Source organism: Myripristis murdjan, chromosome 21, assembly GCF_902150065.1.
Source record: "Myripristis murdjan chromosome 21, fMyrMur1.1, whole genome shotgun sequence".
Lineage (NCBI taxonomy): Eukaryota > Metazoa > Chordata > Actinopteri > Holocentriformes > Holocentridae > Myripristis > Myripristis murdjan.
The window spans coordinates 11,305,258-11,319,850 of record NC_044000.1 but is presented as its reverse complement, the minus strand read 5'-3'; the positions used below and the strand labels follow the sequence as shown (position 1 = coordinate 11,319,850).

Here is a 14,593-nt window from a genome sequence, read left to right as displayed (position 1 = left end):
TGGACTCAAATGTGTGACCTTCCAGTGAAAGGAGGGGTTTTGACAGCTACCACCAGGGGCCACCCATTAAATTCTCTCCCATTTCTTCCTCCTCTCCTCCAGGCCCTAGAATCCTATCTGCAGCAGAACAACAGACAAATTGATGACATTGTGACACTTGTGCGTGGCAAGCTGTCTAAGCAGAACCGGGTAACCCTGGGTGCCTTGGTGGTGTTGGACGTCCATGCCAGGGATGTGTTGGCTACACTGGTGCAAAAGGGCATAAGTGATGAGAATGACTTTGAGTGGCTCAGTCAACTGCGCTACTATTGGGTGGTATGTGAGATGGGTGTCAAAGATTGGGGTTGGGGTTACAGATATTGTAATGTTAGATTATCATTTAACAAAACAACGGTGAGTTGTGCTCACACAGGAAAATCAAATCAAGTGTGGCTACATACTATAGGATGAATCCTGCAAAATATTTTAAAATAGATTTTAATGTCATTGGTCTATCTATTATGCGTGTGCTCAAACGCAAGATAAGTCATACCTTTTCAACACACTGTCGTTTCCTAGCACTATTAATCCTGTTCAAAATTGTGGCCTTTTTCTCAAAGACAGAGAACATAATATCTTTCAATATTCCCAGCTTCATTATTTTTATTTTTTAAAATTATTTTTATCCACGTTTTGAACGCTGACCTTTGTCTTACCTCCTGTGCAGGAGAATCACCTCCAGACTAAGATGATCAATGCTGGCTTGGCCTATGGTTATGAGTATCTAGGGAACACTCCAAGGCTGGTCATTACTCCACTCACTGACCGCTGCTACCGGTAAAATACAGACACTCTTTACAGACCAAGCAACTACAATTCATTGTGCGTCTTATAAGAGGTTTACTATTTGTATTGATTATGTTATTGGAGACGAATGCATATGCATTAAAACTATGGTCAAGGGATAGAAACATATAATCTTGCTTTTGAGAAGAAATGTCCCCTGTATCGTAATAGTGACACTATGAATGCAAGCTTATTATGCTGTTGTATTTGTAAGTCACTCTGGAAAAGGGCATACATAAAATGGCTAAACTATAAAAATGCAAACCTGGTAGTCAAATTTAATTTGAATGGTGCTGCTGTATAGATCATCATCCTGTTGTTTCACTGATGGACAAGCATGTCCACTGGTTCACCAAACCCCAATCTTACTATATTGTAGCTTACTAACCTTTTGTGGTAATTTGTATCTACTGTAAAGCCATTTCAGATGAACTTCAGAGTATCCATTTCTTACATTTTGATCCACTAGATCAAAGTGAGTTCAGGGCAACCTTGTAACTGCAGCCATGAGCACTGGTGTCAACACCTCCTCGTTTGTTTGCTTCATCCTGTTGTTCTTGCTCATCTCCTCATTTGTGTCACCCTGAAACTACACTACTCACAAAAAGTTAGGGATATTTGGCTTTTGGGTGAAATTTATGGAAAATATAAAAAGTTCACGCTACAGTGATATTATATCATGAAAGTACGGCATTTAAGTAGAAGCATGCACTGGTGATTTCCTCATCTCAAACATTTCTTGAAACAAAAGCCAACAACAGTTGTAGATATACCACAACAAAAAATGTCAGTGTCAATAACTTGTCATGTGCCCTTGAGCATCAATTACAGCTTGACCACGACGTCTCATGCTGTTCACAAGTCGACTTATTGTCTGCTGAGGCATGGCATCCCACTCTTCTTGAAGGGCGGCCCTCAGGACATTGAGGTTCTGGGGTACAGAGCTCCGAGCCTCTACACGGCGACTCAGCTGATCCCATAGGTTTTCTATGGGATTCAGATCTGAGAAAGTGCAGGCCACTCCATTTGAGGTACCCCAGTCTCCAGCAGCCATTCCCTAATGATACGACCTCGATGAGCTGGAGCATCAAACACCTGATGTGAATTTTGCCGTTAAACTCCTTGTTAGAGAACAGCAACTTGTGCAAAAAGTACTGAAACATGGAACAGTTGGACATGTGCATTCAAAAGTTTACAGAAGGTCACATTAAGTTCACCTGTAAAGGTTAGAATGCATTTTAGGTTCATCCTGAAATTTCACTCGAAAGCCGAATATCCCTAACTTTTTGTGAGTAGTGTATGTTGTTAAGCTCTTGTATCTTCTATACATAGAGAAACATTGTCTCCATCATCTCTGTTTGTGTGTCTGTTTTTACGTGTTGCTGCACCCCAGATGGTCCCCAAGGCAGCATGCCAGGTTTTTCCAGTTTACTGCTGGGGTTTGTCCATCGTTTCACAAGGGTTCACAAGTGTGGCTGCTAGCTTACTTATCACTGTAACCTAAATGATCATAGTAATAAAAATAAAAAGAGGAACAAGAACAAGAACAAGAACAATAACAAGAAGAACAATAATACTGACAGCACATTTTAGTATTCTAAATTAAAATTAGAATTTTAAATGTATTTTGAATAATTCTGTCAGTTTTTTTTTTTTTTTCTTTTTTTAATTTGTTTTGCGCTTTGCAAACAGTTAACAATAGCAAGAAGATCCTGTCTTAAAATGTTGTAAGCATTACTGTAATTACAGGAAGAGCACCCTTGAAAAGCCTAATAAAGTGGTAAATGTAAAAGGGAAGCCAGTTACATTAAAGCTTATTACTTGCTCTCTTGTTGTGTTCTCTCAAGTAGGGCATTATTGGCAAATGTGCATAGTTGTTTTGAATTACAATACTTGAAAATGGCAGCAGAATGAGGAACATCCTAACAATACCAAGCCCTAGTCTTGTCTGTTCACTGACTACTGTGTATATAATATATTTGTTCTTACTCCTTCAGCACTCTGTTTGGGGCTCTCCATCTGCATTTGGGAGGGGCCCCTGAAGGCCCAGCAGGTACAGGGAAGACAGAGACAACCAAGGATTTGGCTAAGGCTGTGGCTAAACAGTGTGTGGTTTTCAATTGTTCCGATGGTCTGGACTACATCGCTCTGGGAAAGTTCTTTAAGGTGAGCACAGCACACCGTCTGACATCTCAAACCACTGATTTATTTTTGCTGACTGACAAGATGGACAGTGTCTCTGTGTCTCTTTTGTTGGAAACCCTAAAATCATTAATCATTAAATCAAATTAATTTTGATTTGTTGCCCTTGCTCAGCTCAGGAAGTGTCATTAGCAGGAGCTGGCAGATTCTATAACAGACCAAAACTACTGCATTAAAGGTAGACAAGTAATTTTCAGGTATTCGGAGATTGTACACTAGTACCAGGAATCACTTGGTGGCCTATTGCTGTATGCAATGGGGGGAGGGAGGAGGGTCTGTGGTGGAAGAACTCACATAAGCATGAACTAATCATCCTCTTGTGCTAGGCTCAGTCTCATTCAGGTGAAGGTGCTTAGAGTCCACCTTAGCAAGGTTGGATTGGCCCAAATTTACCTACAGTTGAGTGAATCCTGTGATAGATGTTCTTTATCATCTTTTCATATAATTTAATTTCTCAGTATTTCCCAAACTGCTGAAGTTGTCATTTTTAATACACCAAACAAAGACACTCAAAACTTCAAATCATGCCATTAGTATTAAATTTATTTCCCTGATCACCTGCCGTAGACTACTGTTTCAATGGAAGTCATCATGGTTATCATGATGTGTGTGTGTATACGTTACCAGGGCCTTTTGTCCTGTGGAGCCTGGGCCTGCTTTGATGAGTTCAACCGCATTGACCTGGAAGTGCTGTCTGTGGTGGCTCAACAGATTCTCACCATACAGAGAGGTTTGTGTGTGTGTTTATACACACTGCAGGGCCTATCAGCCCAATAATATTTTTGTGCACAGTTAGAACTGTATAACCATGGATTTATTGTAGTTGTGGTGATTCAAAATCATTATAAAACATTTGTTTTTGGAACCGCCGCACCCTCTCTTCATTCTCTCTCTCGCTCTCTCTCTGTCTCTACTAGACTGTTGTTATTTGACTTAGTCGCCAAGGAGGCTGTGCATTCACAGACAGAATATTTTATTAGGTAGAGTTTTTAACTTGAGCATTGCATATTAAAAACATTTTTTTTCATAGTTCCTGTTCAGTTGACTTTGGCACTCTGCAAAAGTCTTAGAATAGCAGAGAAAACTGTCTCGTGTTTGGAGCTAGGTAGGACCTAAATGCACGAGCAGGTTGCAGTGAAGAAAAATAATTTAACTGAAACTAGAAAATAAGGAACTTGAGGAGCACTAGAAATAAACACAAGGCAGCAAATACAATAACCAGACAAGGAACAGAACTGCAACAGGACTTAAATACACTTGGAACTAATTGGGGAAACAAGACACACCTGGAAAAGGGGCTGGAACACAAGACAGGAAAACACAGAGGATAGGCTGAGGGAAACACTGGGGAAGGAACAGAACAGTCAGGGCTAAAACACAACTCAGTACAGATGTGGGAACTGGGAGGGGCAAACAAGACTGAGTAGCAAGACACAGGTAAAAACAGTAATGAGTGACACGTCAGGGCAAAGGAAACCACACCAAACACAAGGAAAACACAGCATGAACACAACAAAGTCCACAAATACAGAGTCCGGGGGTAAACACAAGAGACCAAGAATACACAAGTCTGCAAAGTCCAAAAATAAAGTCCCGGGGAAAGTCAAAAGTTAAACACAAGTCCAAAAACACAAGTCAAAACACAGAACCATGACAGAAGACACTGTTCTTTCTGTCTATGTGAACATGTATCTGTCCACAGCTAATCTTGCATACTACTGGGCCTGTCAATCTAATATTTTCTGTGTACAGTTATGACTGTATGATCAAGAATCTCTTGTGGTTGTGATGATTCAAAACCTTTAAAAAAACAGTTTTATACCGCAATTGAGTGCTAAGTCCTTGCCTTGTTTTTCGCCCCAGTCTGAGCACCAGAGAATGGGAGATGAGTACACTCTGCTAGTTGTCTATTTAACAATATTCATGAGGCTTCAAACCTTCCCAAGCCTATGGGTTTGACTATACATGTCAAAGCCTAGTGTGTGTGTGTTAGTATTTGTGTATGTATGGGTGGGTGTGCACTTGAATGGCACATAAAGCATATTGTTCTATAACCATTATAGATGTGCTTAAATGGATATGCTCATCATAACAATAATCTCTCAGCAGGGATTGTACAGTAGAGTTTGATTTAATTCATACTGTATGTGCAAGGCACTTTGAAGACACATATGTATGTCTAGGCATCGCTACCCATGCTGAGACGCTAATGTTTGAAGGCACAGAGCTAAAACTGGACCCCTCCTGCGCTGTCTTCATCACCATGAATCCTGGTTATGCTGGACGCTCTGAGCTACCTGACAACCTCAAGGTAACAATTTCTCCCCCTTCTATCTCTCTTTCCATGAGAGAGAAATCAGAATTGTTGAAGGAGCTGTTTCATGTTATGCCAGCTACTCTGGCATAACATTCTTTTCACTTAGCTAACTCTAAGTGAGAGTTTACATTACATTAAATGCACATACAAAAATAGCCGCATGGACCCATCAACAAATATACACATGCATGTACAAACGCCAAAAACACCATGTCCAAGACAATATTTTCATGTGGGCATAAGCACAGAATTAATTCTATAGGCCTTGAAACAACCAGCTTGCATCAATGAAACAAAACTGTCTCTTTCATCAGGCTCTGTTCAGGACTGTGGCTATGATGGTGCCGGACTACGCCATGATCGCAGAGATTGTGCTCTACTCGTGTGGCTTTGTGACCGCACGCCCCCTCTCGGTGAAGATTGTGGCTACCTACCGACTGTGTTCAGAGCAGCTGTCCTCACAGCATCACTATGATTATGGTATGAGGGCTGTCAAGTCTGTGCTGACTGCTGCTGGAAACCTCAAGGTACTTTACAATAGATGAAGTGTGATAGGATGTAATGCTTTGTCATTTTCCCCACAAAATACACCTAGGGCCCTATCTTGCGCCAGACTCCCTAAACCCGCTATTTGCGGATTTAGGATTTAGGAAGAGGCGTTCCCCCGTAAAAGTTGCTATCTTGTGCACCTCCCGCTATCCGCAAAACACTTGCGCTACCCACTATATTATGCATAGGCATGTTTTGGGCGTTACGCCAGTTAAACCAATCAGTGTGCCAGGTGCCATTGCCTTTAAGGGCAGGATGCGCTATCCTAAATCCTAAATCCTAAACCCGCGATGGAGAGAGGGAGGTAGATTTTCTCAGGGCTTCTACTGAGGCTAAAGCAAGTTGGCTTTATATACATATTATATATTATATTATAGGTGAGTTAATTCGGGAGGTGGAGCCACATGTGTCCAAGTGGACGTATCACAAGGTTGTACTGATTGAGTAAAATCCCGGGTCACACCACACACACACAAGAGGCAGAGGTGGAACTATGTGTAAACTAATTTATTGACAAGGTAGATTGGGCAAATAAAATATTAAAAATAAAAATATAGCACAACTGCTGGCTTATGATAAAACAATAAAACGTGCTGGCGTAAGTGTCCAATTAAAACAGTCTTTCCTCTAAACAGTCTATATGAGTAATATACTCAGTCCATTCCGGCGGCGTCCCGGTATCAGTCCGACCGTGTGTGTGGCGAGGCTCCGTCGGGGCGTGCATTGAAGCCGCCTGGGCGCGCTGTCGTAACAGCCCAAACTTTAGGGATAGCGGATAGCGGAAGTTCCTAAATCCGCAATTTGCGGGTAGCGGGTAGTGGCAGCGGATAGCGGGTGGCACAAGATAGGGCCCCTAGTCTTGTATGCTAAACCATTGTGCCATTATCAACAAATCTGAATGTCGGTTTTCTGTGTATACTTTTAAACATGTCACATTATTAATAGAATGTGAAGTTTTTTTAAAAAATGGAGAATTCTGACTGGTAGAGCAATAACAATTGTGTTTAGCCTGTTAAAGACCCCACGAAAAGGACTCTTACTTTCTTGATTTGATGTATTTCCTGCTGAAACAGGATGTTTGAGTGGGACATAGTGCATAGAAGGATCATTCAGAAGTGCAAACCAATAGGATATTAGTTTGGGAAAGAAACACAATTTCATTTTAAGGGATAGGTGCATGAGAAAGGATGTTTAAAAATTTGGGAAGGTTTTATAGACAGAAATTTTAATTTACACCCACCTGTGCAGGATGTTGTGACTATTTAAGGTACTGTGTTTTACACAAAGTAGAAGTCGTATGAGGTAATTTCATCGAGACTTGGGTTAGGTAGACTCATGTGTGGCATAGTTTTAGTACAAGTGCAATAATCTTTATCACCAGCCTTGTTTAAATGCACCATTAGACCACAGGAAAAAATTGTTGCGGGATCGCCTAGTTAGGGAGTCAAATTGACATTGAGCAGAATACTAAGCAAATCAAACATACATACATACATACATACATAAATAAATAAATAAATAAATGGCACAAAGGCTGTGTCTACTTTCATGTCTCATGCTGAAGGCAGGTATAGTTAAATTTTTAATGTATAGACCAAGGTTTGTCTCAAGTATGACAGTGCATAATGGAAGATTTATGATACCATCGGGACTGTACACACTATTCTTGGTTTAAAATTAGAATTTGAATTAAAACATTCTTGGAAAGTGCATCTAGGTTTTGACAGCTGAGATTTTTTTTTTTTTTTTTTTTTTTTTTTATACACTGTGAACCTCTCAGTAGCAGCATTATGTTGCCATCACCTGTATCCGAGGAGACACAGTGAGTAATCGGGGTATTGGCTCAAAAGCCCCCTATTTTCCAAACATGACGTGACAAACCAGAGTGCAGTGAAATGTCAGAAGTAAAGAAAGGAGCCAACAGATTGACTTTCAAAGATAAAGTTATTATCATGCACCTGCCTGCCTTGTATAAATAGAAGATATGCCCCCACACTACTTCAGTTGCCTTGCTGTGAATCTTATTTTCAGGCCACTTGTGATGCAGTCATGTCATTTTTGCATCAATTTCTGTACGGCCTCCACTGGGACCTTAACCTTGTTGCCTTTTTCAAAATTGCTTTTGGAAAGAACAGGCGTGCATTTAGCCTCCACGCTAAAGCTGCAAACAGCAGCGATGCCTCCTTTTGAATGGAAAGAGGGTGCATGTCAGTCACATGTGGTACAGAGAGACCTCAAAGTGATGTTTTTCTCCATAAAGTTCCAAAACTCAACTGTGTAGCAAAGCTTTTCATTTACATGGCTGTTCCTATTTTTTACCCCTGGTGATTCACCTTATTTCTTTTTTCCCCTCACATTTCTCTCTCTTTCCCGTTGTCTCTCGTTCCCCACCTCCTCTTCCTCCTTTCCTTTCTTGTGGGGGGTGTTGTGCTGCAGCTGAATTTTCCGGAGGAGAATGAAGACATCCTGTTGCTGAGGTCAATTGTTGATGTCAATCTGCCCAAGTTCCTGGCGCATGATCTGCCACTCTTTGAGGTGCAGTGGATTGGAGCTCTTCCTCTCTCATTTAGGGAAGTGGTTCAGATGAGCTGATGTCAGCCCCCATTAATTCAAGTCAATTCATGTGGAACCATGAAACTCAAGGACAATTTGAGTCTGTTTGTATCAACTCGGTTCACTATTGTGTGTTTATTTGTGTGTGTGTGTGTGTGTGTGTGTGTGTGTGTGTGCGTGTGTGTGCGTGTGTGTGCGTGTGTGCGTGTGTGTGCGCGCGCGCGCGTGTGTGTGTGTCTGTGTGTGTGTGTGTGTGTATGTGTGTGTTTATGAGTTTGTGTGTGAATGAGGGTGTGCCTTTAAGTGAGTGTGTTTTCCCTCATTTCTAACTGTCTATCAGTAATTGTCCTCCAACTCCCCTCCCATAACAAGGTGTATTTGTGTGTTTTTGTGTATGTGTATGCACCCATGTCTGTCTGTTGTGTATGTTTTCCTGTGTGTGTATGTGTGTGTGTGTGTGTGTGTGTTTGTTCATTCACAAGATTTCCTCGCTCACTCGCCTCTACTTCCCCTTCTGTCTCAGGGCATCACCTCTGACCTTTTCCCAGGGGTCAAGCTGCCAAAACCAGATTACGTCATTTTGCTGGAGGCCATCAAGGAAAACAGCAAGCGCATGAACCTGCAGGTTACTGACTTCTTTGCAGAGAAAATCCTGCAGATCTTTGAGATGATGATTGTGAGGCATGGCTTCATGCTGGTGGGTGAGCCCTTTGGAGGGAAGACCAGTGCCTACCATGTCCTGGCAGCAGCGTTGCACGACATCTGGGAAAAGGTACAGCCCTATTTGTAATTAAATCTATCTCTAATCTATCCAGTGGGGTCATTCCATATAAAATCAACCAATTGAGAAAAAAATCCTACCTGGCCCCCACAGAATGAGCTGATTTTTTTTTCTTTTTTTACAAATATCTTTTGCATATTCAGTGAAGCCATGCAAAATTTTACATTCATACTATGGCTATTTTCTGAGTCCTCAAAGTATATACGGGTAGGTCGAAATTTCGCAATTTTATTCACATAGTTTTTTTTAGCATTTTTGAGCCCTCATAACTTCATTCCTAATAGAGATAGCTACATGGAATTTTCAGGGCTAAAAAACACACTTGAGCTCTGTTCAAAACTGCAACCAAGTCAATTTTACACCCATCTTACGTGTCACAATCTTAAGCCAAAATTTTTTTTGTTCCTCAATACGATTTTTTTTGTAAGCAACTTTGAGCATCAGTATCTTGAAAAATAAACAGTAAGTAATAGAAGAATAGAATAAGTAATTAATAGAAGTAGAGGATAAATCACAAACAAAACAAAAGTTACAGAAAAGGGCATCTTAGGTCTATAGGTTTATCGCGACACCTAGTCCTGATATTGGTGTAATTTGCAAACCAAGTTGATTTCTTGGTTACATTCAATTAGTTGTCTTAAGTGTCCAACAGGTTAGTTTCAATCTTGTCGATCTTGCCAGTCTTTCTTTTCAGTTTGATAACCATTTGTTGAATGTTTGTTTGAATGTATTTTGAGTGGAGCTCTCTCAGCCTGTAAAAAAACATAAAAACCCACTTTGTCAAGGCAAAATTTGTGCTACGTTGAATAAGCAAGCTTTATCTGAGCTACATGTATGGCTCAGGTAAACATATCCATCCAGTTGGTCAGAGCTATATTCTTTGTTTAGCAGTAATCAATCTCCCACTGAGGAGCAGAACTGGCTTGTTGTATTTAGATGGTTGAGAGGGCTTTGAGGCATCCCACCAAGGTGACAGATGAAGGCCCGCTGATGGAACGCCCGGCGATGTTACATTCATCATTGTCGCTCTTGTCGCTGCACGTCCGCCCATCATGTCTGTCCTCCCTCCTCTTTCCCTCTCTCCCTCTCCCTCTCTCTCTCTTTTCATTTTCTATAGCCATCCTGCCCATCTTTTTTAACGTGAGCTGGCACCTCGTCTCTGAAATGCATTTGTTGTGTTTTTGGCTTTTCCTGCTCAGTTAGCAGAGCCTCTTTATCACGCCGACAGTGATCTGCCCAGCGATTCATGAGACTTGGCAGGGGAAGCGTGGTCAAATGAGTGGCTCCTCACACTGCGCCAGATGCTTCTTTTTTCTTTGTATTAGCCTTTTTAGCTATGAAGTTGTTGAAGACACATATAAGTGTGTATTCAAGTGTGTGTGTGTGTCTGTGTGTGTGTGTGTGTGTGTGTGTGTGCGCGCGCACGTGTGCGTGTCTTTTTCTGTAGGCATAAAGATAGACTTGAGTGTCTATTATTTCTGTGTGCCTGTCTGTATAAATGCTTACATCTGTGTGTGTGTGTGTGTTGAACCAGGGGCTGATGGATGAGAACCGAGTGCAAATCACAGTCATCAACCCCAAGTCCATCACCATGGGCCAGCTTTATGGACAGTTTGACCCCGTATCTCATGAATGGTCAGATGGCATCCTTGCTGTTAGCTATAGAGCCTTTGCCACCTCACAGGTAAGATGGCTACCCACAGGCACTTCCAATTGAGTCAGAGTTCAATCAGTTTTAGATTCACCCACACAAAAAACATGTTTTTCTATTCATGTGGACATTCACACTTGGGAGCTGTTCACTAAAAGCTGATGGTTGACTACATGAGGGGTGGGGAAACTAGTGAAACAATTTACTTTGCATGTTTGAGTTAATGATCATTTTGCTCTGAAATCTGTTCAGTCACTGAATGCATCCAGTGCCATGGAGCTCCTTAAATTCATGAAATATGATCTGTGACCAGTGTGAGACAGCAGTAACTAAACACGGATCTTCTTGTAGCCTACCAAAACTGGACCTAAGGAAGTGATATTGTTCATTGCATACTTCATCAGTGCTCATTATCAGTAGTTTGTCCCATTCAACTCACAAAAACTGACATGAGAACAGACATGAGCATGTATCATTTAATGGGTCTTTTCAAAGTAATGACATCTTCAATGCCACATAATGCTAGCTGAGAGCATAGACTTTTAAACTGTAGCTGTCTCTATGGAAACAGGGCTTTGAAGCCACTTTTTGTGTCACCATCCAAAGGAAAAAGTATTTTTTATGCTATCTCTGGACAAGCTCCATTGTAATTTTGCTGTCATGGACTTGTCTGGGACCATCCCTCGCTCAAAGTAGTATTTCAGGCTATACTTCCTTGCTAGTCAGTGCCACTGTGACGGTGTAGAATTATTGTATTGCACTATAGTTATGTGATTCCTTCTTAAAATGAGACTGAGATGTAAGTGCACAGATGAACATTTCCCATGGTGACATTCCAATTAGTTGTAAGCTAGCAGAGAAATTCAGGGAGATGTGGGTGAAGGGAACACAGAATTAGCAAACTTTTTTTTGCTGTCTCATTAAATATAAATGTTTAAAACTTCACAGTTCAAACACACACAACACTCTGGACAAAGGTCTTCTCTTGTCTTGGTCTTCCTCTGCACCAGTTTTTACTAAACTCTATTTTTTCTGGAAACCTGAAGTCAGCTGCAGCATAGTGTGTTAAATCCTCTACATACACAATGTAATTATTCTGTTTTTCGGGGACGTAGATGTTTTCCCTGCCAATGCTCTCTGTCAGTTCATTACATTACAGCATCCTCACTCCCCTCTTGAGCAGCAGATGGCCCCAGCCCAGGCATCTGCATTTGTTTATATTACAACAAATCAATTTAAAGCACAACTCTTGCCAGACTATCTAACTGGAGAATTGACGCCTGATGTCACCCTCTATTATGAATGTGTAGGTGGTAATTTCATTCCCTTCAGTAAACAAGCTTCACTACTATGAGAATGCAAAGGAGTCCTTTCATGACCTTGACAGTGTGCCAAAGGATTTCTGTTAGCACAGAAGAAATATGCATCTATGATAAATCCATGCAGGTACCGTCCTTGAACCAAGTCATACAAAATGAGAGATCTTATGCCCTTTAAGCTTTTTGTCCAAACTCCACACACAGGCTGCTTATTCTTCCCACTGTATGTTTAAAATAGTACAGCATTTTCTATGATCTTCAACCTGTATGAATAAGCAGTGTGTTAATAATGTCAAGTATGAGTCTGGAATAAATAATCTTTGCTATTTGTGTATGTTTTCAACTCAAGGGACCCTACTGGTGATCTTGAATGTTTGGCCCGTTTACCACAATTTACCCATGTTTAACATTACAACAAATCATTTTCTAACTAATACAGGGCTAAGATATCACAATATATAATCAGAATTCTTGATTTTCAAATATGAATTTTTGGTTGAAACACCCACCTTATAATGTTCTGCTTCTGTGGCTTTCAAAGTCATCACCATTCCTAAACCACAGAACTGATAATTCACTGTTGAAGCAAATGTTTCCCTCTGGGTTATTTCCCACAGAGGGACCATTTCACTCTGATGCTCAATTTCAAGACACCGAAACACAACAGTACTGCTGCTTTTAAGAGAGCTAACAACGACATCATGATGATGGAATACCAGTATAAAAGAAGTTTGAAGTCTCATAAATTTCATTTTCATATCGTAGTGGAATGAATGTAATCCATTGGCTGGATAAATAGTAGATAAAATGATATTGGAGTTCTAAAATACAACTGTGTGCTTTGAGAAAAGGTTAGCAGACACATGAAGCATATACACTTGTAGATATTACACTAGAAACGCAAAATCACTTGTATTGCCCTTTAGATTTATTGACTATATAAAAATAAATCACATCCAAAGTAGTAGTGATTTCAGGTCACCAGAGTGATTAATAGTGGAGACATGTGTGCTTAAACTCAAAGTATACTGTATATTCAAGGGTCAAGCAACTCTTCTTTTTATCTTTCTCAGAGCGCAGACAGGAAATGGCTGATCTTTGATGGCCCAGTGGATGCAGTGTGGATCGAGAACATGAACACAGTACTGGATGACAACAAGAAGCTCTGTTTGATGAGTGGCGAGATCATTCAGATGTCCCCACAAATGAACCTTATCTTCGAGCCCATGGATCTGGAGGTGGCCTCACCAGCCACGGTTAGGAGCACCTTTACTTGAATCTTTACCAAGCACTGTTCAGTTCATCTTGTTGCTGTGTGTCCATTTTGCAGCAGTGGTTGGGGTTAATTTTTGGATATGGTTCATTTCTATTTTGGTGATAGTCCAGGATTAAGCACCAAAACTGGTGTTATTTGGAAACTGAATTACAAAAAGCACAAATTCTTAACATTGTTCAAGAAAATAAGGTAGATTTATTAAGATTATTTTTTAGCATTACTATTGTATTGGACAGAGAATGTATAGAGAGACACGAAAGACAGGGAAGAGAGAGAGGATCATATGTTGCAAGGGGTCTGTGCCAGAACCAAACCTGGGTGGCTGCGTCCAGAACTCAGCCTTAATGGTACACGCTCTACTGGCGCCACCACCAGTATGCCCATATGGTAGATTTTTTTTTTTTTTTAAGCATGATGCCATATCACTGCTGAATGATTAGGAAACATTGTCATCTTACTCTGATGCTTTTCAGTCAGACGAACTGGGTGTCTTAACAGCCATCTGTTTGAGCCTTACAGTGCATGTTTCTGTTAAGTGCTTTTGTTGTAGACTAAGAGGCTGTTCCCACCTGGTATTAACATCCTTCCTGAGAAAATCCGAACAAAAGCTGACACCTCTAAGTACAGGTGTAAACAGCAGCAGTGCGTCCTCAATGTGTCCTGAGTGATCAGGTCTCAAGACACATTTGGACGTGGCCTTGGACGTTTGTGTCCACATTTGCATTAGAGGTGTACATAGACATGTGTCCCAGGACACATTGAAGGACCACCCACTAACCTGATGTCCTCTGTCTTGTCCAGCACAACACTCCAGACACCAGCCAGACCGTCACTTTTCCAATAGAAGAAATATCTAACCTGACTGCCCAGCGCAGCTGAACTGTCAGCTGATAGATCAAATGCAAACTGAAGCGCAGGTTGGCTATAAAGCAGCTGGTTAATGAATAAAACTCCCCTTAATAAGACATTAGCTACCCTAAAAATATGATGCAATACATTTTTGGAGTTTCTAAAATATGAATTTACGCTATGCAGGGTTTTCATTCCATAGAAAATTCGAGGTGGCAGCCTTTCTTAAATTTCGTCCCATGGCCCCTGCACCCAGCTGTCAGATCCGGCA

General features: G+C 40.9%; 1 protein-coding gene across 1 annotated transcript in view; it reads left to right on the top strand.

The window, feature by feature from the left end:
- Positions 1-14,593, top strand: part of dnah7 (dynein, axonemal, heavy chain 7) — a 130,552-nt gene that overhangs the window by 34,144 nt on the left and 81,815 nt on the right. Inside the window, exons 22-31 of the mRNA XM_030081275.1 lie at positions 103-315; positions 707-816; positions 2,823-2,991; positions 3,655-3,757; positions 5,211-5,338; positions 5,659-5,871; positions 8,330-8,428; positions 8,970-9,218; positions 10,762-10,911; positions 13,271-13,453. Coding sequence (XP_029937135.1) covers positions 103-315; positions 707-816; positions 2,823-2,991; positions 3,655-3,757; positions 5,211-5,338; positions 5,659-5,871; positions 8,330-8,428; positions 8,970-9,218; positions 10,762-10,911; positions 13,271-13,453 — 1,617 coding nt within the window. The remainder of the gene's footprint in view (positions 1-102; positions 316-706; positions 817-2,822; positions 2,992-3,654; positions 3,758-5,210; positions 5,339-5,658; positions 5,872-8,329; positions 8,429-8,969; positions 9,219-10,761; positions 10,912-13,270; positions 13,454-14,593) is intronic.